The sequence below is a fragment of the Halichoerus grypus genome, chromosome 11 (assembly GCF_964656455.1).
Source record: "Halichoerus grypus chromosome 11, mHalGry1.hap1.1, whole genome shotgun sequence".
NCBI classification, from domain to species: domain Eukaryota; kingdom Metazoa; phylum Chordata; class Mammalia; order Carnivora; family Phocidae; genus Halichoerus; species Halichoerus grypus.
Window position 1 is genome coordinate 9,945,045 of NC_135722.1, and position 24,149 is coordinate 9,969,193.

Below are 24,149 nucleotides of genomic sequence, written 5' to 3' on the forward strand. Positions count from 1 at the left end.
AGAGCTGGGAACCTTCGAAGCAAGCTGGAAAGAACAGGAAAGGGAGTGAAGGGGGGGTGCCTGGCGGGCAGAGTGAGGGAGAGCGGGACAGGAGGCCAGCCTCGAGCAGCCAAAGCCAAATGTAACTGAGGACAGGCGCTTGGTCCCCAGGCAGGACACAGCTGTTGGCCACGGCCCGCCTGACGCAGAGCTGGTGCACATGGGCAAGACCGCAGTGCCACAGGGAGCCCAGGTTCCCCACAGCCATGGGACGCGGTGCTCCCAGGGCTTATAAATAAACAGGCATGTGGGAAACGCACATTCTTTCTCCAAGAAATATAATTTATGTTTACAGCCAGTTTTTTTTTCTTCCTAAAGAAAACACTACCACGTGGGGCCCCTGCCCCTGACAGTGTCCCTGAGTGTCCCTAGCCCTGGCCCCCTCCTTCCGTTATTGCTTGGATGGGAAAGATCTGGCCCTGGGAATTGCAGAACGACACCCCACTCCTCAGCCCCTGAGGTTGTCCCTGGTGACGGAGTGGAGGGACACAGCGCTTGTCCCGTGCCCCACGCCGTGCCAGCCACCCCGACTGTGCCCATTTAAGGGAATGGAGAGTGCAGGCAGTGGGAGAGGCACTGGAACAGCCTCCCAGAGCAGAGAGCCTCTCTCCTCCGTGCAGGAGGCCCTAGAGGCACAGTGGCTTCTTTTCAAACTTGACAGCTGGAAGGCTCGGGCTGTGGGGAAGGGGGAGAGAGCGCTCTGCTCCCAGCGAGATTCCAGGCACAAGAGAACAGAACAGAATCAAAGGCGGGGGTGGAGACCCTGCCTTCTAAGCGCCCCCTCCCCCATGCAAGTTTTAGGGGGCCTGGGAAGGGAGGTTTGTGCGATGAGCCCCAGTGGAGGGGCAAGGGCAGCTTCGGTGTTAGGGCCCCAATCCCACTCTCCCACTTCTGTCCTGGGCACTGGCGCTCGGCCCAGACCCTCCTCCAAGGACAGTTCGGGCTCACACGGGCTTGTGGCCCACCCCAGAGGTAGCTGCTCCTGCACCAGGAAGGGTGGGTCTAGGAGATCCAAACTCCAGGAGGAGGAGGGCTGGTGTGGCACCCTGGGCATCCAGACTCAGCCAGAGGTGGTGATTCTGGGGACAGCACGGACACGGCTCCAGGAGGAAGCCAGCATCCCCACCGTGCTGTCAGTGACTCTGTCAGACGGGACAGAGCCAGAGGGGACTAGACAGAGCCAGGACTTCTCTGTCTGAGGACTGCCCGGAGATCAGCCAGGTGGCAGGCTGCTTACCAACCAGGAGTATGTGAAGATGACGCCCAGGCCTGCCTGTCCCTACAGCTCGCCCCAAGGGGCCCCTCCACTGCCCCATGGCAGGGGTCCACCGTTCCCACAGACCTTCCCAGAGCCCCTCCTCCCAGAATGGCCCAAGTCCATCACCCAGAGCGTAGGCTCAGGTGCCCAGTCCTGCGGCGGCTTCCAGCGCGGGGAGGCTGCCCCCGGGGTGCCCCAGAGCCCGGGGGCCACCGCCCCCTATGAGTAGGTCTTCCTCCTCCTCATCCTCAAAGGCCCGAGCTGGGCGCCGGGGCGGCGGCCGGGGCGTGGGCTCGTCGCGCTCGGCCATGCGCTCGACGGCGCCCTCGCCCACGAGGAAGACGGTGTCGGCGACGCGCGGGGGCCCAGTGACCGGGTTGTGGTCGTAGGAGAAGACGCGCAGGGCGCGCAGCGGGTGCAGGTCGGGGAAGCCGCCCAGGCGGTTGCGGTCCAGGTCGAGGATGTGCAGGCGGCCCATGCGCAGCAGCGCGGGCGGGAACTCCTCGAAGCGGTTGCCGTAGAGCCACAGGCCGCGCAGGCCCGTCATGCGCGGCAGCTCGGCGGGCAGCGCGCGCAGCCGGTTGTCGCCCATCTGCAGCGACTGCAGCGCCACCAGGCGCAGCAGCGGCCGCGGGAAGCGCCGCAGGAAGTTGCCCTCGATCCAGAGGCAGCGCAGGCTCTGCAGCTGCGCGAAGTCCGCGGGCAGCGCGGGCAGCCGGTTGCCGCCCAGGTAGAGGCGCGTGAGGCGCGGCAGGCGACACAGGCCGTCGGGCAGGCGCTCGAGCTTGTTGAAGTCGAGCGCCAGGATGCGCAGCTCGCGCAGCTCCTCGATCTCCTCGGGCAGCTCGCGCAGCCCGGTGCCGCTCACGTAGAGCTTCTGCAGGCGGCTCAGCGCGCACACGGCGCTGGGCAGCCGCCGCAGCCGCCTCCCGCTCAGCTCCAGCTGCTGCTCGCCGCTGCGCAGCTGCTCCTCGGCGTCCGACGGCAGCTCGTCCGGCGTGGACTCGGCGATGCCCATGGTCACGGGCCCCGGCCCGGGCCGCTGCCGCCGCCGCCGCCGCCGCCGCCGCCTCCCGGCATCGCCCCGCCCTGGCCGCCCCCGGGCCTCCCCGACGGGGCCGAGGCCGCGCCGGCTCCGGGGGCCCCCCGCCCCGGCCTGTCCCTGCGCCGGGAGGGGGGCCGGGCCGGGCCGGGGAGGAGGCGCCCTCTCGGGGCCCCGCCGCCACGCTGCGCCGCCCGCCCTCCGGCCTCCCCCGCTCCCTCCGCCGGAGGCCGACTGGCTCGGCTTCGCGCTGACTTGCGGCTCCGCGACCCGTCGCCCTGGCAACCCCCGACGCGTGTGCGGCTGCCAATGAGGCGGACGGGGGGCGGGGCGGGGCGGGGCCGAGGTGCCACCCGAGCGGGGTCCCGGCGCCCAGGCCCGCCCCCCGCCGGCCCAGGCGACCCGCCCCGGGAGCCGGCGCACGCGGAGGCAAGCCCAGGTCCGCGCCCCGAAGGCCGGGCGCTGCGCCAACAGCGACCCGACGTCCGACGCTGTCTACACCTGCAACACGACGAGCCGTTGGGCGAGCGGTTGTGTGGACCCGGAGCAGCAAGTTAGAAGGAAACGTGGCGCGCGACCCGGGACTCTGGCCGAGTGGCTCTCGGGGAGGGACTGAGGGGCGCGGTCAGTGCCGGCTCTTCGTCGCCAACGGCTTGCGCCCATTCTCACTTTAGGATAGTAACTCGGAGCGGTGTTCCCTTCGGGCCCTTTTCAGGGTGGGTCGCATCGGAGGCTTTGCGGGGACCCGGGCTGGGCTCCGCCCCCATCCCCCGCCCCCACTGCCCAACAGGTTCCTCGTTAGTGCGCTCACGCTCCAGTCTCCTGCCCTGTCCCTCCAGCTGCGTTCGAGGTCTGCGTGTGGCTGCGGTGGGCAGAGGACTGGGACACGTGAGCCCCTTTGCGCACCACCAAGGATGACCACTGTCATCCTGTAACTCTCTTGCGCGTGCTCCCACCAACAGCTGTGTGCCCCTGCCTTCTTCCCTCCCATTCAGAGCCCTCCTGCCAGAGCACCCTCGCCCCCTGTCCTCCGAGCCCGCCATGTGCCCAGCGCTCTACTAAGAGCATTGCACTGAATCCTTGCCACACATCTGAGGTTGGTACCCTCATTACCCCAAAGTTAAAGGCGGAGAAACTGAGGCTCTGAGGGGTTTGACTTGAGCTGGGTGACTTGCCCAAGGTCACCGCGCTGGTGAGTGGCTGGGATTTGTGCTCTTAATCATTGTACCACACTAACATATAGAAACAACGAATTTTCTCACCCCGGAGCCTCTAACTCTCCTGCCAAAGCTACAAGGAAAGCATCATTAGTCCCATGTGAAAGATGAGGAAAGTGGCCTGAGAGGGATTAGGGAACCTGCTTAAGGTCACCACAGCCAGTAGAAGTTACATCCGGGCAGCGGCGTCTGCAGGCTCGATGCTTCTTCCATCCTGCCTCCCCTTGAACCTGGCTGGTGTGCACATGTAACTGACCCTGTCCCCTGCAGCACCCTGACCTTTGACCCACCCCCACCCCATCCCCACTGCAGGCAGAGAGGGAGGCCAGCCCAGGGGCAGACCAGTGGCCAATGCCAGGAGAGCATGAGAACCACTTGTAAGCTGGAATGTCACCTCCCGGGGCAGACAAGTTTATCTCCTTCGCTGCTCTAGCACGTAGTAGGTATTCAGTGAAAACTTCTAACATTTTTTAAATGGAAACAAACTACATACCATGAAATGCTGAGATCGTTAAGTGTACAGTTTGATGAGTTTTGACAAATGTAAACACCCATGTAATACTTCCATCACTCAGAGCTCCCCTGAGCCTCTTTCAGTCAATCCCCGCCTCCCAGAGGCAGCCATGAGTGTGACCTTTATCATCACGGATCAGTTTTGCCTGTTCTTGAATTTCATATAAATGAGATTATTCAGTGCCTGTTTTTTTCTTTTTTTTCCTTGTTCCTGGCTTCTTTTGCTCAGATGCGCCATATATACTTGTTGGATAAAGGGATGAAAAGGCATGGGGTGAACAGGTGATGGGAGACAGAGGCAGGTATCGCTGTGAGCCAGGAACCCAGCCACGGACCCCTGTTCTGGGAGGGGCACTCACAAAATGAAGGCGGGATTCTGAGCCGAGGCAGGGGACTCAGGCAGAGATTAAGTGGAGCCCAGACACCAGACCTGGGGTGTAAAAGGCTTCTGAGCTCCTTCTGTACTTCATCTAAGCCCCAACCCAACTCCTTCTTCTACTCATTTGGGAGACTCTTTGGAAGATACCAAAAAGCCGAAGAAAACCCAGCCAGGCTACTGGGGAAGAGGATGAGCCCCTCCCTCTCACCGCCCCCCCCCCCCGCTGCCGCCCCCCAGGCAGTTTCCCCAAGGGAACATTCGCTGTGGAGGAGGAAGCCCAGCCAGCACCCCCCACCCCCCTTGCCACGTTCTCGGAACCGGCACTCCGGCACCAGGCGGCCCTCTTGGGCTCTACGGACATGGCAGGAGCCACAGGAGCCCCTGCAAATCCAGCACCGGCCTGGCAGAGCTTCCTGGTTCAAGGGCACAGGGGACCAGCCCTCTTTTTCCTCCGAATCTTCTTCTTGCTCTGGGTAGATCATGTGCCTTCACCTCCCACCAGGCCCTTCTCGGTGGGTAAAGGTAAAATGTGCTGGCGTTCGGGGCCCACGCAGGCTGGCAGCCGGGCAATCATGTTGATGAATCACGCGAGCGCTGCAGGCGCTCGGTCCTTGTCGAGCGTCACTAATGAATTAGCTTCACCCCCAGCACGGGGCCTCTCAGCCTTTCCCTGCTCCCCAGGAAGGCAGGAAACTGAGACCCGGGAAGGGGGAGCAGCGGGGAGGGAAGAAAGGGCTCCAATGGCTCCAGGGATGGGCTCGGACCCGACCGTCCCCTCTGCCCACACGCACGCGCGCACACACACACACACACACCCCGGGAAAATGCCCAAAGTGCACGTCCCTCAAGCCCCCCAGAAACGGCTTCTCTATGCCTCTTCACGAGCTATAACTGCCCTGCCCACCTCCAAATCTGTGGGGGTTTTTTTAAAATAAATTTTTGAAATACAGAAAAAGTACAAAGCTCTCTGTGACAAACACCCCTGTGCCCAGCATCCAGCGTTGACAATTGTTCACATTTTGTCATACTTGGTATACATCTATGTTCTTTTAAATAAAAAGAAGGCAGCACATGTAGTCATACAAAAGTCTCCTTTGTGCCCTCCTGTGCGTTCCCCCACTCCCCCGCGCTGATCCTGCCAAGGCCCCCTCTGGCTCCCATTCCCCTCTCTGGGGCCAGGACCACTGGGGCTAGACTAGATTAAGATCATGGAGTGTCAGCATCGTAGGTTCTTAGCAAGGATTTGAGCCTATTAGATCCAACCAGGAAACACCAGAGCAGGGATGATGCTGAGCTTTGTTAAATGTCCGCAAGAAGTTAGGGACCCTCATCCCAGAACAATGTGTGGAGACAGGAACTCACCATTGATGTGCACGATTCCCAGGGGTTCATGATCTCCTGGGGTCTAGTCCAACTCCCTCATTCGGAGAAAAGGGACCTTGACCATGTGTCCTTCATGCCACGCCTCACTCCCCTGACCTGCATCGCCCCCCAACTTGAGTCCTTGCCTCCATTCAGGTATTCATTCAACAAACAGGAAGCCCCTACTTGTGTGCCCAGGCACTGGGGATTGCTGTGAATGTGAACATTATAGACAAAAACCCCTGACTGTAGAACTTCTATCCCTGTGAGTGGAGATAAGCAACAAAATGCATCCACAGTCGGTCAGGGGCTAGTCAGGCTATGCAGGAAATGAAGCAAGGGAGAGAGAGAAGGAGGATGGAGGACCCCATTTAAAACAGAGTGGCTGGGGAGACCTCCTTGACAGGATGGCCTTGGGGAAAAGATGGGAAGGAAGAGAGAGGGCAAACCTTGCAGACAGATGTCAAGGGGAAATGCATTCCAGGCAGAGGGGGTGGTGGGGCCAAGACCCTGGGGCAGGAGTGGGGAGGGGGAGAGGGTTCTGGAGCAGCAAGGAGCCTGGGGAGCAAGGGGGAGCATAGTTACAGATGAGGTCAGAGACAGCTAGTGAGGAGGGGGCAGACCTCAGCGGGGCCGTGGCCTTTGTGGACGCTTTGGTTTGCCTCTGGGTGAGAGAGGTCACTGGGGAACTTTGAGCAGAAGAGTGGCAAACAATCTGACACGTATTTGAACAGAATCCATTTGGCTGCGGCTGTAAGAAAGGTATGTGTGTGTGTGTGTGCGCGTGCGTGCGTGCGTGTGTGTGTGCGCATGTGTGCGTGTGTGTGTGTGTCGGCGGGGAGGAGTTTGTGCAACTCATACCCCTGTCGTTTTGATTCTCTTCCACAGGAAAACGCTGGTTATCACTTACTGAGCACCTGTAGATCATCTCATCCACCTCCCAGCACAGTTTTGCCAGGCAGATACTAAATCCCCCTTCTTTGACTGATGAGAAAACAGATCCTGCGAAGTAGCTCGATCAAGGTTACCCAGCTGGGAAGGGGCAAAGCCAGGTCATCCTATTGCAACGTCTGGGCTTCTCCTACTATGTCTCATTGTCTCTCGCGGCTGGAGGAAATTGAAGAAACCACCCAGGTTGTCTAAACGCTTGCCCCCATCCTGCAAACAGCAAAAAGGTTCCAGGACTGCCCTACTTGGAGATTTTGATCCCAGGCCCCAGGGTTCGGTGTGTTTGACCAACTGGGGGCGTCCTAGAACACACAGGACAAGCCTAGGAACCTCAAACAGGTTCAAGAAGGCAGAGCAAGGAGGTTCCCGAGTCCAGGGGCACCCCAGGGCTGTGATCTGGGCTTCAGGGTTTGCCTATTAGCAAATTCCAGGCAGTCTCCGACCCATGATTAGCCCAGGGCCCTTCACTAGGTAGCCAAACTCATGAGGCTAGCTCAGCCACTACCAACCTGCTCCCCAGACTCCCTCGAAACTAGAGTCTAGTCATGTCCTGAGGATCACATTCCCCTGGAACTTGAGCCCTGAGGGTGACCTGCCAGGACTGTTGGAAGGTGAGTCTTCTCCCTTACCTCTTCCAGGGACACCAGAGCTGGAGCAAAAGAGGCCAAGAGAGTGAAGGCCACACCTCCATGCCATGGACGGGAACCGGACCATTCGAAGGGGTTCTGGGCATGACACCTTCTTTTCCCAGGAAGAAGCTGCAGTGCTCATGGCTAGCAGCTGCCCTTATGTTAATACATTCCTCCATCTGTGGTCAAGGGCAGGCTGGATCTTCTGCCCTGACACTCTACACCCAGGTCTCGACCAGGACTGCCAAATACTTGCCTGCTCTGGTCCCCTTCCCTGGGGCAGGGGCTGCTGAGGGTCACAACCTCTTCTTCCTGAGCACTCAGCCCAACTCCTTCTCCCAGGCCGATGGGGTGGGGCTGGATTGAGCCCTGGGCCAGTGGAGGTGGGCAGAAGTACGACATGCCACATCCATACACAATCCTCCACTCTTTGATTTTCTACGGTATTAAAGGTGGAAAAACCTGGATCCCCAAGTCACCACTTAGAGATGAGTGACCCGACCCACGTTAAACTGTGAGGCAAATGAGAAATATAATTTTAAAAAAAAAATCTTATTTATTTATGTGAGAGAGAGAGACAGAGAGAGCACAGCAGGGGGAGCATCAGAGGGAGAGGGACAAGCAGGCTTCCCGATGAGCAGGGAGCCTGACATGGGGCTCGATTCCCCCAGGACCCTGAGATCATGACCTGAGCCAAAGGCAGACGTTTAACTGACTGAGCCACCCAGGCACCCCGAGAAATACATTTTTAGTATGTTTAGCCATTTAGACTTAAGGGTTGTTGGACTGACTGGCACACTTGCTCTCAGTTTCTCAAATGTGCCGGCTTCTCTCTGTTCCAGGACCTCTAGACACATGCTGGGTTCTCCTCTTCCTTCTCGATGTGGCTCGCATTCCTCATCTTTAAGGTTTCGGCTCAAACTTTCCTCTCTCAGAGACTCCTTCCAGAATCTTCCAGGGCACATCAAGCCGCCGTGCTATAGATCCTCAAGCTTCCATGTTTCTCCTTCGAAGTACTCATTCCAATTCCAATTAAAGAAATAATTCCCTGTGAATTCTTTGATTGAAAACTGTTTCCCCTGTTATAAGATATAAGCTCTATGAGGGTAGGGACCTTGTCCGCTGATATTCCACATACTCAGCCCTGTGCTTACTGCATTGAGCCCACTCAAGGAATATGTGTTGAATTAACAGATGGAGACCGTCTCTCCCTCATGTGTCTTGGGGCCATCTGTTCCATCTGAGCTACTCATCATCTCTGAACCTTAATTTTCACATCTGGAGAAGGAACCCAGGGCTAGGGGTGGTGAGCAAGGCACAAAATTTAAGGGGGCGCCAAAGAAGACTCAATAATCAAGATAAGTGACAGTTTAATGCAATATTTTTAAATCCAAAATTGATGCAAAAAGTCTATGATGAACAAAATATTAAAATTTTAAATGAAGATAGGATCAGTTATCAGTGCTATCTATGATGAACCATATCAAAGCCTCTGGCAAAAGGGAAAATCAACAGTACTCAAGCTGTCTTTACTTAAAATGTTGGTATTTTGTTAATTTGAATTTTTTGCATTCACTTTTATTTTTTTAAGTAATGGCGTTCAACTATTATTTCTCTTGATTGCTGAGTTTTCCGGCACTTCTCTGAATTTTGTGCCTGGGAAAAGGCCTCCTTCCCTTCACCCTAGTCCTGGCCCAGGAATGGGCGCAGTCACCCTCTCTTGAAGAATGATCATGAAGCCTCAGGGAGTAATACGGGACCTGGGGATTGTCATTCTGAGATATTAACTGATGCTCCACCGGAGACAATTTTCAACATATCCATTCCTGTAAGTTGGCTTCCTGTATTCTCCACTCTCCAAGGGAAACTCAGAACAAAGGGTCAAATCCTTGGCTTTGAGTTGCAAAAGAAGCTTTGAAACCCAGAGTTCGGACTACAGCCATGCAAGAGCTGGGTTTAGAGAGAGAAAAATTTTTCTGAAGGTCCAAAAGCTTGGCTTTGAACTTGGAGAGAAGGGAGCTGATGATGTAAGCCCTGGGAGCGGGAAAGCATGTGTCATCACAGAAGCCAAGATCCCACCCAACAAGAGATAAAGCCTCAGCCAGTAGGTGGGAGAGAAGGGGCAGAGCAGAGCACACCTACAGATGGATGGCCTGCAAAAGAGCTCAGGTGCCACCTGCCCTGGGCTGAGGCAGAGGGCGGCACGAAAAATATCCCAGGTACATAGAGGGGACACCAGGGCAGAGGGAATCTGTCCTTTCCTTACCACATGTGGCCTAAGAATTCAAGAGGCCTCCTAAAGCCTCCCCTTGGCTGTATGGAGAAGCCCCAGGAGAGTAGAAATTGAGGGGAGCTAGCCCCTCCCCTGAATCCTCTACACACCCGTGTCATGAGGGAGAACATCCAGAAGTTTCTGCACCTCTGAGATGGACTTGGTGGGCTGACAGCAGCTGATGGACCTGGAGGGGCTCCATGTGTGGTCCAGCTGAAGGGTTGTTTGTGTAACCCCGGCAACCAGAGGTCAGAAAGTCGTAGTTGCTTCTGGGAGGACACAGGTGGATTGACCAAAACCCATGAAGATCACACATGTCAGGGGTCGGCCATATAGATAGATGCCTCTCCCCCAAGAGCAAGCGCCACCCCTCCTGGGGAGGTGGACACAAGAGGGAGGAGGGGCAGAACTCCTGACTTGACTGGATTTGAATCTTGAATGAACAATTTAAATTCAAAGGGGATGAGGAGGTTGGGCTGGAAAGCGGGGGGTGGACGTCTTTGCTAAGTTCAGTTACAGGTAGACCAGCGTACATTTCTGAGCTCCCGACTGTGTGGCTTGGGAAATCCACACCTGCTGTGCACACAGCTGGGCAGGGGGTGCCGTGCACAGTGGAACCCCGTCCCAGGGGCCCCATGGGCATCAGGGACCCGGCAGACTGGTGTCCTTTTAGGGAAGCTGAGGAAGGGTATCTGTTCCCCATGTCTCACAGAGGGTCCTTAAAGGCTGGGAGCGTCCCCGCCAGGTGTACAAGGCATTGCACAAGTGCTCATTCCCTCCTTCGTGATGGTAGCGTGGACGTGAAGGGCATCCGAAGTCCTTGAGCCTCTCAGCATTCTCCTATGTTGGACAACCCCAACTGCCCTACAAAACGGAACCCGCCCACCCTCCCGCACAGGGTGAAAACGCTGGGAGCTCGCTTTCCCAGCTTCCCTTGCAAGCTGAGTGGGTGCAGGTAGGGGACCAGGGAGCCACCCATCAGAAGCACCCACCCCTGATTTGGAATCGGAAATGAAGAACGCAGAGCAGAGCGGACTGCGCAGGATCCCTTCCAAGGCTGGGTGGGGGCTGGGGCAGCGGGAGCCACGTCCAGTGCCCAGCAATGGGGGAGACAGGCTGTCGCCGTGGGCCAAGGCTCATGGGACAATTTTGGCCCCCATTTTTGGCTGGGTAGCCTCTAAGCTTTGTTCTCAAGTCTACCTGAAGATTCTGTGAGCTCTGAATTCCTTTTAATAAATTCCTCTCCTTTTTTTTTTTTTTTTTAAGATTTTATTTATTTATTTGACAGAGAAAGACACAGTGAGAGAGGGAACACAAGCAGGGGGAGTGGGAGAGGGAGAAGCAGGCTTCCCGCGGAGCAGGGAGCCCGATGCGGCGCTTGATCCCAGGACCCTGGGACCATGACCCGAGCGGAAGGCAGACGCTCAACCGACTGAGCCACCCAGGCGTCCCTTAATAAATTCCTCTTCTGCTTACATTAGCTAACATCTGTTTCTGTTGCTTGCAAAGAGCTTTAACCCCTACCACGCCTGAACAGACTTCAGCCTGTGAGCACTAACAGAGCCCCATAACCACCGTGGAGGGTCCACTGTCCCATGCTGCAGGGTCTTCACTGTGGTACCCAGGGGTGCCCACACTGCCAGGTGCCTTGTATAAGCTCGGGAATCAGTTTGCCCATGTTCTTCAAAGCCAGCCTCCTGCCCTGGGGCCAGAGCCCTCCAGGAGAACATGTCTCTGCTGCAAGGCTCTTATCATGGGGACCACACCTTGTCATTGGGGCCATAGTAAGGATGCTGGGGTCCAGAGTCCCATAAAGTCTTTTCTGAACACCGCTCCTTCGGCATCTCAGCCAGTGTCTCTCTTAGGATGGGTGGGCTAGACCGATGCCCTTCTGATCTGTCCCTTTACCTGCGGACCTCGGAGGAAATACACTCACACTCACACACACTCGCATATCCCTTCAGCATATCCTTCATATCCCATATCCTTCAGTGAAAGAAAACAAAGCCCCATGTTTGGCTGGCTGCAAATGCCATGACCCGGCCCTGCTAGGAAGCTTCTAGGCCTCCACTTCTGCCTACTTGAGAGCCCCATTTCAGTGACGTGATGGGAAAGGCCTTGTGTTCAGAGCACAGACACCCGAGCGTGCGCTCACCAAGCTGCGTGGCTTTGGAGGAGGTTGCTTCCTCGCTGGCCCAGATTACTTGGTTATCACAAAGGTTTTCCCAGGGGTGAAGCTTCATGGTGCCAAGAACTTGCCTTCAGAGCCCTCCCTGTAGCAGCGTCCGGTCCCGTGAGAAGCGTGGAGTGTCTGAATGCCTGGGAGACCTGGCCGGCCTCCTCTGACCTTGAACCGAGACCCTGGCAGGGTGGGGGGGCTTCCTGGATCTGACTCCTCCTCTACCCTTGCATATTTGGCTGTTTGGAAAATGTCCTTGAGAATGGGTGGCCCTCCAGATGGTCAAAGAAGAAGGCGGGGATCGGATTCTCATTTTCAGGCCCTCCATCTGTCTGGGTGCAGCAAACCCACCGTCCTCCCCACGCAGGCTTCCTGCCACCCCCTCCCCCGGGGGGGCGGGTCCTCCAGGTCCACAGACAGATGCCTTCCCCACTGGCCAGCTGTCAAGCCCGCGAGCTGGTGGCTCTGCGTGTCACCACGTGACCTGGGCCAGGCCGTACCTGTCAACGTCAGCTGCCACAGCTCGGCGACAGGCAGCAGCCACACGCGTCCACGTGCGTCCGAAGTGGGGCCCGAGAGCGTGGCATCCAGCGCTTCTCCCCGACCTGCTGTCCCACTGGCCCGCGGGGCTGCACACCCCCACGCCACGGCTGTCAGCGCAGCTCCCACCTGCGCCCCCAAACTTCCCCAGAGGGGGGCCCCCCAGGGTTCTCGCTGAAAAGCTGAAGGCCCACGGAATACTCCCAGCACCCAGCAGGCTGTGGGGGCTTCAGAAAGCTAGCGGTCGTCATTGTGCACCCCACCACAGTTTCTAAAGCATCTGTGGGGAGGAGAAGGAAGCTTCTGGTAGCAGCTACAATCGGAACCCACTGCCAGTGACTCGCTTCCACGCCCAAAGCCTGGCTCCCAGTGAGGGGACAGGTGGGCCGCCTCTGGGAGAGCCTGGCAGACGCTGGCCTCGGGGACATGACAGGGGCAGCCTCGGCCTCCCCGTGAGGCCATACAGTGGGTCGCCTGACCCAAGAGGGGGCTGCTCCTGGAGAAGGGTCCTGAGGAGGCCTGTCCGGGGCCAAGCAGGAGGAGGCAAGAGCCAGAGCCTGTGACTATGTCAAGTCCCGCCTCCTAGCTGGGCCCCTGTTCCCTCTGCGCCAGAATCAAGGCAGCTACTCGTCGCCCGCAGAGCGCTTTATGCCCGCCATCCTGGGTAGCCCCCAGCCTGGGTCCTGCCACTCGCTTCTGCTCAGAACGGTCAGGTGGCCTCCACAGCCCAGCGCAGGAGGCAGCCTGGGGTGTGGAGAGCCGGGAATGAGCCCAAGCAGTCTGACCCCAGAGCTCAGGCCCCGCCGGGGGGAAGAGAGGGCGCTGGGCTGAGGCTGGCTGGGGCCTGACCGAGGACTCAAGTCTCAGAGGGGCGAGGCGAAATGAAGCCCCAGTACCCGCGCCCACACTCACCCGACAGCAAAGAGGGGGAGTGACAGGGCAAAGGCCTTCGCTTCAACGGAGGGTTCAGCAACCTCAGTAGCCACAGGGTGGGGAGTATCCACCCCTCCTGCCCTGGGGACACAGAGTCCCCTAATCGAGGAGGAGGACAGAGAAGGGCTCCTTAGCATGGTAAGAAAGCCTAGCCAACCCGCCTTCCCCATGGGCTTGCCCACCTCACAGCCTCACTTGTCCGTCCCCGCTGACCCCCGACCAGGCCTTGAGCTGGCCCCTGCACTGTGTCCTGGCCCACAGCCTTGCCTCCTTCAGCCCCCACCACTGGCCATGCTGCCCGTTTCAAGGGCCAGCTCACACCTGCCCTCCCCCACGGGGCCTGCCCCGAGTAACTCAGTGGGGTGGGCAGAGGTCAGGAAGGCGGGTATGACTCGGAGTCAACTCACATCCCCCCCCAGGCAGCCGCCACCCTGGGCTCCCACGCCAGCCCTTACCAACAGGCGCCCACCCACAGCCCTTGCTGCTGTGTGACCTGGGGCGAGTGGCTCCGCCTCTCTGTGTCTGTCTCCTCATCCAGAAGTTGGGGAAATCCATGCTCTGTACCAGGCAGGAGTTCCAGAACCACCTAAGCTAGGCATTGGCCCCGCCTTCCTGCTACCACATGCCCTGGGTCACCCCGTCCTTACACAGTCCTTCGGGCTGGGACCCAGGATCCAAACGGGGAGGCTGGGATGGGCTGCCTGGAGAGAGGCGAAGGGGGTGAAGGCAGGGGCTAAAGGAAAGAGAAGGGTGCTGCTCAGCCCCCTTCCCTCGGGTGCGGTCCAGAGCTCCAGCTCAGGAAACATCATGGGGTGGCCCCAGCTCACATGGCCTGGAAACGGGGTGCAGGACAACGGGAGGCGGAGGAGACCGAGAAAGGGTGTGATGAGGCTCCAGTGTCCCCAACCATATCCCCTACTGAGTCAGACAGAGGAGGGGTGAGCTATAAAAGGATACTGGTGGGGAAGAAGGACACGGACACGTGCAGTGGTGTGTGTGTGTCTGTCCGTCTGTCTTGTACGTCTCTGCACATCTGTTTGGGTGTGTCTGTGTGTCTGCGTCTAAGCATGTTGCATGTCTGTAAGTCTGCCTCTGTGTCTGTGTGTCTGTCTGCATGTGCAAACGTTCGGGTGTTTCGGTCTCCGGCGCGCTTGTGTTAGTCTGTGTGTACTTGTCTGTTGGCACGTACGTGTTAGCATGTGTGCATCTCCAGGGGTCTGTGTATTTGGGGGGGACTGTGGGCGGGAGGGGGCCTGTCGATCCCCTCCCCCACCTCCTCACGGCCAGGCCACAGTTGGGACCCAGCGCAGTTGGCAAATCTCTGATTTGGTAACTCACCCCTAACGCTGGAGGCCATGGACCTGCAGGACCCACCCACAGCCTGTGGGGCTGTCACTGGGTCCGAGTCTGGCTGGGTTTGCAGCCGAGAGACTCTGTGTCCCCTCCTCCCCGCCTCCAGGGCTGGAGCCAGCTGGAGCCACCCACGTCCCACATGGATCCCCAGCCAGGCCGAGCGAGGACAGCCCCCGGGCCTGCCGTTCAAGACGGCTGGTACACCCGGGCCCTCGGGCCGGCTGCGCTGCCACGGAGGGTGGGGTGTGGGGGGCAGTTGCTAGACCACTGAGTCTGCCCCTCAGCATGCCGGCTGGCCTGGAAGGTGCTGGAGACATCCCGGCCTTGGGCTGCGGCTGCCTCTCTACCCTTAGGACCTCAAGCAACTGAGGCACACTCTCTGGGTCCAGGTTCCCCTTTATAAGACGAGGAGCTGGTGCTGGCAGGAACACAGCATACGGTTGCGTAGTTGTGCACTGTGCAAATGCACCTGCTGGAGGTGAGGGAAGGCACTGAGAGGCAGCCTGGGTTCCGCCTTGCAGGCTGAGGGACCCCGTGTCAGGCGGCAGCGTCTGGAGGAAGGGATGCATTCTTCCCACAAGAAGTTTGCTCTTTAGGGACTGTGCTTGGGGGTGGGGGGGATCCTTGTTCTAATTCTCACAAAAGGGCTGCCCTGAGGCACGGGCCTTTTCAACCAGTCCCTGCCCCTCCCTGGCTCAGTGTAAAGGCGTCCATCTGTCACAGACCCTCGTCCGTCTGTCTCTAGAGAGAGATCTCTGTGACTGCCTGCCCCTCTGCCCCTCTCTGCCTCTCCCCACTCTGTCCCGCCTGCTCCCTGCCAGGGCTCCTGGCCTTCCACACCGACTGAGCACTCAGCACCAACTGTAGGAGACCCCCTGACAGGAGAGGAATCTGTGTCCTTGTCCCTAGTGTCACTGTGAGTCCAACCCGACCTTCCTGACTCCAAAGCTGGCCCGGGCCCCTCCACTCCTGCATGCTCGCCCTGCACCCCCCCATCCTTTTCCCAGCTCCCCTGCCAGTGACTGGACACACAGGCTGCTTCACTGCTCTTTATTTCATTAGGAAAGTAGTCAGGGGAGTCTGGGCAGGGACGGGGTGGGGGTAGGGACTGTAGCCGGCTCCTGTCCTGTCCGTTGGGTTGGCAAACCTGGGAGGAACAGAGATGAGACCCGAGGGGCTCCCAGGGGGAGGAGGCTTCAGTGCACTCCCCCAGCCCTGAGAGCCCCCCCCCCCCCCCGGTCTCCCACCCCTCACTCTGAGGCTGGGTCCCCAGCAGGGCTTGCTTGACCCAGGGCTGGGGATGTGGGGCTGGCCCATGCGGGGCGCCCCTTACCCAGTCTCGGGCTCAGTTGGGTGTCATGAAGTGGCTGCTGTGAGGCGGGGCTCGGTAGAAGGGGTCCACGGCGATCAGGGTTCTGCAGGGAGGGGAGGGGTGGATGTGAGGGGGATGTGGGGCAAGGTGGGACCTGCGCTTCTGCCTGCCCCTCCCCTGGGGCAGCCCTCAGCCAAGCCACATTCTTTGCCTGCCAAGTCTGGGCCATTGTCTTAGAAATATAATTTTTGAGGAATTGAATTGAGCCGAAAGGAGTCAGAGTGAGGCAGAACCACAGTCCATTCAACTCTGTCCCCACCCCCCTGCAGCCTGGCAGGGAGCAGGTGTGGAGCTGGCCTCTGGGATGGGAACAAGGCTTTGGGGGGGGGGGCGGGGGGCAGCCATGCAGGGGGAGGGGTCGCTGGGGAGAGCGGGGGAGGAGCCGGAAAAGCTGCGAGCAAGCCAGAGAGAAGAAATAGGCCTCTCAGACAGACGGAGGGAGGGAAGAAGCTGGGGAAAGGCCTGGATGCCGCAAAGGACAGAGCGGGAGGGAGGGCCAGCTACCTTCCCACGTGGGGGTGCAGGTGCCATAGGCTCTCCATGGGGTTGGGGGTGGCCTCCATGCGGGTGACCGGCTGGTTGAGGGCATAGCCTCCGGGCTTCTGCGGCTGGATGCCACCTCGAGTCCAGCCTTCTCGGTCCAGACCCTTAGGGATATTCTCGAAGTACCTGCAGCACGGGGTGGGGGCGGGGGGGGGTGTTGCTGGTGATAAGCTGGCCTCCGCCCACCTCTGCAGCCTCTCTGCCCTTCTTGGACAGGAATCTTGGCTCCAGCAGAGCACAAATGGCCTCAGATCCCTCCAGCCTCCTTGCTTTCGCTCATGCTGTGTCCTCTGCCCTGAGCCCCGGTCGCTTGGGGAACGCTGCTCACTCGGGAAGCCTGCCCTGGCTCTGCCCCTGAGCTGGACGGCCCTCCTCCGCCCAGCCCCCTGATGCTGCGCCTGCACTCGGGAGCCGAAAGGACGGTCCGCACGCTGCCTCCCTCCCTGGCCCATGAACTTCTTAGGGGTGGGGGAGTGGAGACCCTGGCTCATTCATTTCTCTCTGGGCATTCCACTTTGCTTCCATTTTGCTGATGCTCCCTGAGCACTGGGCCGGGTTCTGAAAGGGCCACGATGAGTAAGATGTGGCCCCCCCCTTGAGCGTATGAAGTGGGGGTGCAGAGAGATACATGAGGAAGTCAGTGATTACAACCCCTGGGGAAGGAGCCGCGCGCCTGACCCCTGGCAGGAGCTCGGGAAAGCCGACAGGTGGGCGGGAGAAGGACCCTGTAGACATGGCTGGGGCCGAGGGTCTGCCGGAGCTGCCGGAGGAGGGCGTTTGCCCAGGGGGGGACAGGGACACTGTTGTCCCCCGACACCCAGCGTGAGTCTCTGCCCCTCCCCCTCCCCCCTCGTGGGGACTGGAGCAGCCACCTGTGTCACAGACCTGCGATGTGGCTCGGGCGCCACTTCTCCCATCTGAGCCTCAAGGTCCCCATCCCAAAGAGGGGGGCCAGCCCCAAGGATGGGAGGCAACTTGGGAGATCAAGGAGTGGAGGGCCAGTGTACTGGGATACAGGTGACACACGCTGACACAGATGACAGATGTCATGCAAGGAGGCTCTATCCCACTCCTGCAATGCCCTCCCTATCCAGTCCTGGCCCCGGGAGTCCTCCCCATGGCTCTCGGGCCACTTCCTCCTGGAAGCCCTCCCGGATGCTCAGCAAAGAGCTTACTTTCTTGGGAACCCAGAGCCCCCCCACCATGGACTGGACGTAGTATCTTCGCAGATGCCATGTTGCTCCACCCAGATGCCCTTCAGCCCCTTATTCGTCCCCTGCCCACCAGCCTGGGCACAGCATCAGGGAGAAGCGCAGAGGTCGGCTGCCCTTGGGCTGCTGGGGCTTGCTTTGCCTATAGCAAGGAGGTGCCTGGGATTTTAGTATGGTCCTCGGGGACTGCCCTTAACTACTGACCGATGGCTGTGGGGGTACCAGTCCCCCAGCTCGCTCTCCCCTTGGCCGGGATCATTCTGAGTCGTGTGTTTGCACTGTTTTCTAGAGCCTCCCCATGGGATATCTCTTTAATAACACGCTGGCTTTGGGCTGCCTTCATTTTCCCACACAACCTCCCAGCTCCCCCACACTCCCCAGTAAGAGGCTCGCGCTCAGATCCTTGGCTCAGGGGCTGCTTCTGGGGGATCCCACACTAACTCCGTGTTGGTCTACTTCACAGGCTGTAAGCTCATCACTTGTCCCAGTGTCTGTCTGTGAAATGCGTGCTGGCTTCACAGCCCTGGATTTGGACAGCGAAAGGGGGTGCTCACCCTTGGTTGTAGGTGGTCAGGTACCGATTATCCATGTCAGGGTCATAAGGGTTCCGGAAGTAGCTGGGGTTGTTGAGGCTGAACCCCGTGGGCTCCTGCACCAGAGGTACGGAGGGGACTTGTGAGGTCAGGAGGGGGTGGAGATTTGGGAGTGGGGCTGGGCACCCCGGCCTCACCTTGTTCCCCACGGTCTCCCGGCCCAGCAAGGCAACGTTCGTCTGTTGCATGTGCTGCGGGGGCTGGAACTGCCGGTGGCTCATGCTGCTCGGTTCTGGGCTGGGAGGGGGCACCTGCAGGGGACGGAGCCACAGAAAGGCGGTGGGTGGCCAGGGTGAGGCGGCAAGGACAGAGGGAGGGCAGGCAGAGGCACACGCGGCCCCCACTTGCCCCCAGCCCCAGGACCTCGTCCTTGCCCCTCCAGGCACACAGAATTCCCTGGGTCAAAGACACCCCTCACTTTCCAGTTCCTGGGCCTTCGCCCCTCCCCTGGAGGGTCCAAATAGCCTGATCCTTCCCATCCTTCAGCGCCCAAGTGCGTCTGCGTCCAAGGAACCTCCCTGCCCCCTCCCGTGGGAATGCCCCGGCTCTGAGGGAGCCCCCCCACCGAAGGCCACTCACTCTGGGGTTCAGGGTCCTCTCCGTCACCCGGTTGTAGCCCGTTTCCCGCTCGGAGCCTCTGGTCAGCACAGGCAGGAACTCGTCCCCCTAAGGCCGCAGATGAGCTCCTGGCACCAGAGCATAGCTGCGCCTCCCGCCGTCCTCCAGGTACTGTCCCAACTGCCCCGAGGAAGGACCCCAGGCCCTGGGGTCAGACCGCCCTCCACCCCCAGCGGCTCAGCTTACATGAGGGTGGGGCATGGGGAGGAAGTCGGACCTGGTGACACTCTGGCCGGGCAGGAGGACCTGGAAAGAGGCCCGCAGAAGCACGTCAGCTGGGCAGAGGCAGCTGCCCCGGGGTCCTGAGCGCAGAAGGGGCTCACGACACGTGCGTATGATTGGGGTAACCGAGGAAAGGGAAGAGTTTGGGGAGTAACGATGCTGAGTGAGAACCAGCAGGCCAGGGCCCTCGCCCGGACTCTGAGTAACGTTGGCTCTGCCCCTTCTCCTCTTTGGACCTCAGTCTTCTCATCCGTACACTGGGGGAGCTGGACCAAAGCAGTGGTTTTTACCCACACTCGTTCATCTCGTGTTTGAACACAGGGTTCGGCAACTCACACATTTTAAGCTAGAAGTCACCCTGAGATTCTAGTGGGCACAGGCCTGACTTACCGGGTCCCCAGGGAGGGCCTGGGAGGGCGGCTGGAAGACAATGGGGTTCTTGGTGGACTCTTCGGTGAAGCCAGTCTCTTCTTTGGCGCCAATTGATTTCTTCTGCAAGAGATCTGCAAAAGACATCCCCCCTGTGCTACCCCGCACCCCGGCCACCTAGCCCTACCCACAGGGCCTCCTGAGGCTCAGTGTCCCAGCCAGTGGGGAGGGAGCTGGCTCCACGGATCTGGACGCCTGAGCTATAGGATCATGGGCACCAGGAAGACTCCAGAGTTCAGGACAGAGACTGAGACGGGAGAGGAGGAGAAGAGAGGTGCAGGAAGGGCAGGAGCCAAGAGGCCGGGAGGCGGCTGGGGTCAGGATCCACAGCCCTCCTAAACCAGTGAGTCGTCCTTCGGGGGGGTTGGCGTTAAGGCACAAGTCCCCCAGGCTGCCTCTGTATCCTTCTTTCTTCCTGCTGGTGCCTTCTTTGTCCTGCACCAGCTCCGTCTGCACCCCCCGCCCCCCCGCCACCGTGTCTCTCCCTGTGACAGGGGGGAGGGAGGTGTGGTGGGAGGAAGGCATGAGCTCAGACATGTGCCTACCTGGCTGGTTTGAAGGCTCCTTGAAATAAGAATTGTACTCAGAGGTCATGAAGCGCGGGCCCTGGAACACAGAAGGGAGAGCACTGGGGCCCGCGAGGTGGACCAGGGCCCGGGGCTGGCTGGCCGCAGTGGTGGCTCTTCAGTGTTCCGAGCAGACCTGCGTGGTATAGTCCCCGAGGGGAGGCCGAGGACGGCAGGCCCGGCACAAATCCCTCTCTGATGGGGCAGCAGAACCCCACACACTCCCGGTAAGTTCTCCTGTGACAATGAAGCCCGTCCCACCCACACTGGACTCCCAGGAGTAAACATGGGACCCAGGCACCCAGACGAAGAGGGGGCCCAAGGCGAGGAGAGAGGCTAAGGGAATACAGTAGGTCCTCCCGCCACACTGCACTGCCCAGAGCTCGGGGAGTCTGGATGGGCGAGGGGAGGGAAGGGGCCTCTGGGGTTAAATCCTAAGACCTGAGTAAGGAAGCCCGTGCTGACCACGTTGATGCTGTCTTGGAAATACCAAATATCCTTGGCTCTCCCCGGTTTTTCTAGGTACTCTGAGCCCACATTTAGTTGGCTTTTGGGGCGAGTCAGAGCAGTGCCGGTCTCCAGGAGGGAAAGGAGGTGGGTCTGGCCCCTCTGCCCCGCTCACAGCCCTGACCGGGGGCTGCCCACTCACATGCCGGGCGTTCTCCCACTCCATCGAACCCTGGTGCTGGTGGAGCAGGGGCACGTCCTCGGGCTCCAGCCCTGTGATGGCCTGCGGCCCATAGTCCTGGGGGTCAAAATGGACCTTCCTGACCTGGGAGGAGGAAGCGGCCAGTCACGCTCCAGGCAAAGGGATGGCAGTCCATGTCTTGACTCTGCTTCTGCCCTTGACCCCTACAGAGTATCCGTAGCCCGAGGGGTCCCTTGACAATGAAGTCCAGTCATGTCCCTCCTCTGCTCAGAGCCCTGCAATCATCCCATTTCACTAGGAGTAGAACCCCATGGGCTGACAGAGACCCACAAGGACCCTGGCTCCTTGCTTTGCTCCAGCCACCTGCCTCCTTGCTATTCTTTGTCACATCAGATACTCGCACCTCAGGGCCTTTGCACTTGCCATCTGCACTGCCTGGAACTCTCTCTCACATCGCTGCACTTAGACGACACTAACTTCCCTTGAGTCTTTGACTCACGTCTCCACAGCAAGCTCTTTTCCCACCCTCCTGGTTTGCAGTTGCAACCCCTTCACTACTGCTTCACCCCCTGCCTCTTCCCTGTTGCATTTTCCCCCCACACTTAGCACCTTCATATATAAAAGAGATGTTCAGAACATATCAGTTGAATGAATGAATGAATGAACGAATGAATGACTTAGTAGAATACATTCTACTGCTGGTGATAAAGACGATGATCATAATGATGATGGAATGAAGAAGATGGGGACGACAATGACAAAAGCAAACGTGACATTGGTGGGGAGGATGGTCATGTGGCGTTGGAGATGTGGATGGGATGGTGGAGACCATGGGATGGGGATGGGGATGGGGTTGGTGTTGGGATTGGAGATGGGGGTGGTGGAGGTGATGGCAGGGACAGGGATGGGAATGGAGGTGGAGGGGAGGTGATGGTGCATTTGGGGATGGGGACGAAGGTGACACAGGTGAGCAGACTCCCAGCCCGCATATGGCTCCTCAGCGTCCAGGCATCTCAGCCTTGACCAACTCTTGGCAGGGCAGTCCCACCCTGCTGGAGGGATCCTCACCCTCTCCGCCCCCTCGGCCCTTCCTCTACCCCAGCCTCGGGGCCCCCCGTCTCCTGGTCCTAGCCCAGCACTAACCTCCTTAGTGGGGGTCGCCACACTGGGCTTCTCCCGCGAGTAGCCAGAGCTGGTCTGATGCACGTTCCAAGGCAGTGGGTACTTGCCATCAGGCACCTCCAGGGGGCGGTAGCTCTGATTGGTCACTGACTGGAAATTGTGGCGGACTTGTTCCCTGAGGATCGAGCAGGAGCCACCCGGAGGCTGCAGTGCTTATCTCTGGAAGCTGCCCACTTCCCTCAAACCTCCCACAGATGCCTCAGGAGTCCGCCTGCCTTAGGGCCCCAGGTGGGTGCCGTGCCCTGAGTGCCCCAGGACCCCAGATCTAGGCCAGGCAAGGTTCAGGGTCCCCATGCATGGAACCCGCAGTCGGTCCGATGAGCTCCAATGGCCCTGAGCGCTAAGGCTCAGCGGGGCAGGGAGGGAGAAGGGGTTGCAGACCTTACCCCATGGCTGGGTTGTCCAGGGCATCGAGGTTGGCGTGGTAAGAGACCACGGGCCGGTAATTGGATCTGTAGCCTGTGCCTTCGTGGCTGCCCATGCGGGGCCTGAACTCCTCCTGACCTGCGAGAGGGGAAGCCAAGGAACAGGACAGGCCCGTGGGGCAGGGGAGTGGAAGAACAGTGAGCAGGGCCTCCCAAGCAGGGCCAGCCACATCCCCCCGACCCCACCCAGGGCCCAGGGGTCTTCGGGATGGAGAAGGCATAGAGCCAGGGGCTGGAACAAGAGAGCCGTGAAAGCCTGGCCCTTCGAGATTGCGGCAGCGGGGAATGGAAAGGATAGGGGAGGGACAAGGTCAGTGTGGCAGAATCACAGGATGGACTCGGGGGAGGGGCAGCGGGGCAAAGCCAGCCTGATGGGACAGGTGTGGACACGGTCGTTGGGGGGGCTCAGGAGATGGATCGGTTCAGCGCACTGGGGTCCCTCTGAGCGTGTGTGACAGGCCACGGGGCTGCCCCTCCCACAGCAGGGGGACCGCCCCCATCCTGGCCCACGTCCTAGGGCAGCTCCAGCACACAGGGGCGCTCACCATAGGCGGTGCAGTAGCTAGTGGCATAGAATTTCAGGGGATCCGTGCAGCCCCCCGAACTCATCTTCACATAAGGGGTGACAACCCCCAAGGGGAGTTTCCCCATCATGGTGCTGTGGGGCAGGGCCCCGGGGGGCGCCTGGGGAGGAAGCACAGGGAGCCCCATCCGTTCAGCAGCCCCAGGCCCCGAGCCTGTCTCAGGCTCAGGCTGCAGAGGCCCCGGAGGTGAAGCCCGAGCCCCACCCAACCAGGGCCTTCCGCTCGGCCCGACCCTCTCCACCGACACCCACACCCCAAACTGAAGGAAGGACTGGTCATCGTCAACACGTAATCATATACGCTCATTCCCCCTTCCCCACACCTTGTTATCGCCCCAGTTTACAGCCAGGAAACTAGGATGCCAAGTGATGAAGGATGAGCGCACGATGGGTGGGGGGAGCCAGGATTCAGGCCCTGGGGTATCTGACTCCCCGCCCCTGATCTTATCTTAATCCCCTCCTGGCCTCCTCTGGGGACCGAATGGATAGACACCCTCCCAGCCCAGCCCGGGGCTCCTTGTCCCTCCCTCAGCTCGCTCGGGGGCCTTGCTGAGGGACGTTGGCTCGGCCCTCCTGGGGCCCAACCGCAGCGGGCCCCACCCTCACCTGCCCTCTGCTGTGGCTCTGGGGAGAGGCTGCAGGGGACAGGAGCTGCTCCAGGGAAGCCCAGGCCTTCTGGGAGGTGGCCGGGCCAGGAGAAACAGTGTGTCGCCTGGCAACTGGTGCCTAGCAACAGCGTCCCCACGCTTCTGAGGCCCTTCTAGGGCCAGGGCCCACTGAGAGGCCGAGCTGGCCCAGATGAGGGCAAGGTCCTGCCTCCTTGGCCCCCCCAGTCGCCTGCTTCCCTGGACCGGGCTGGGCGTTGTTGCTGTCTTCTGAGTGACAAGAAATAAAAGATAATCTCAAATAATCACTCCTACTTATTAAGTATCCACTTCTCAGCAGACACTTTATATCCTTTATGGCCGCCAGTCCTCTGAGCGGCTCCTCCAGGTGGCTATAATTATCCCTCTTTCCACGCGGGGAAAATGAGGCTTTAGACAATCAGTGTCTTGACTGGCCAGAGATCTCGAAAACAGAAGGAAAGAGAAG

General features: G+C 59.6%; 2 protein-coding genes across 2 annotated transcripts; both read right to left on the reverse strand.

Moving 5' to 3' along the window:
• Positions 1-300: 300 nt before the first annotated feature.
• On the reverse strand, positions 301-2,380 carry LRRC10B (leucine rich repeat containing 10B). Its single transcript, XM_036097911.2, has one exon. The coding sequence runs from the start codon at positions 2,313-2,315 to the stop codon at positions 1,437-1,439; it is 879 nt and encodes a 292-aa protein (XP_035953804.1). The 5' UTR covers positions 2,316-2,380; the 3' UTR covers positions 301-1,436.
• Positions 2,381-15,706: 13,326 nt separating this feature from the next.
• On the reverse strand, positions 15,707-23,916 carry SAXO4 (stabilizer of axonemal microtubules 4). Its single transcript, XM_036097909.2, has 14 exons — positions 23,664-23,916; positions 23,020-23,158; positions 22,436-22,553; positions 22,011-22,164; positions 20,868-20,990; positions 20,198-20,258; positions 19,614-19,726; positions 19,188-19,247; positions 18,963-19,049; positions 18,521-18,634; positions 18,345-18,439; positions 16,541-16,705; positions 15,998-16,079; positions 15,707-15,811 (listed from the first exon to the last, which is right to left on the reverse strand). Exons 2-13 carry the CDS (start codon positions 23,126-23,128, stop codon positions 16,010-16,012), a joined length of 1,269 nt encoding a protein of 422 aa, XP_035953802.1. The 5' UTR covers positions 23,129-23,158; positions 23,664-23,916; the 3' UTR covers positions 15,707-15,811; positions 15,998-16,009.
• Positions 23,917-24,149: the final 233 nt, after the last annotated feature.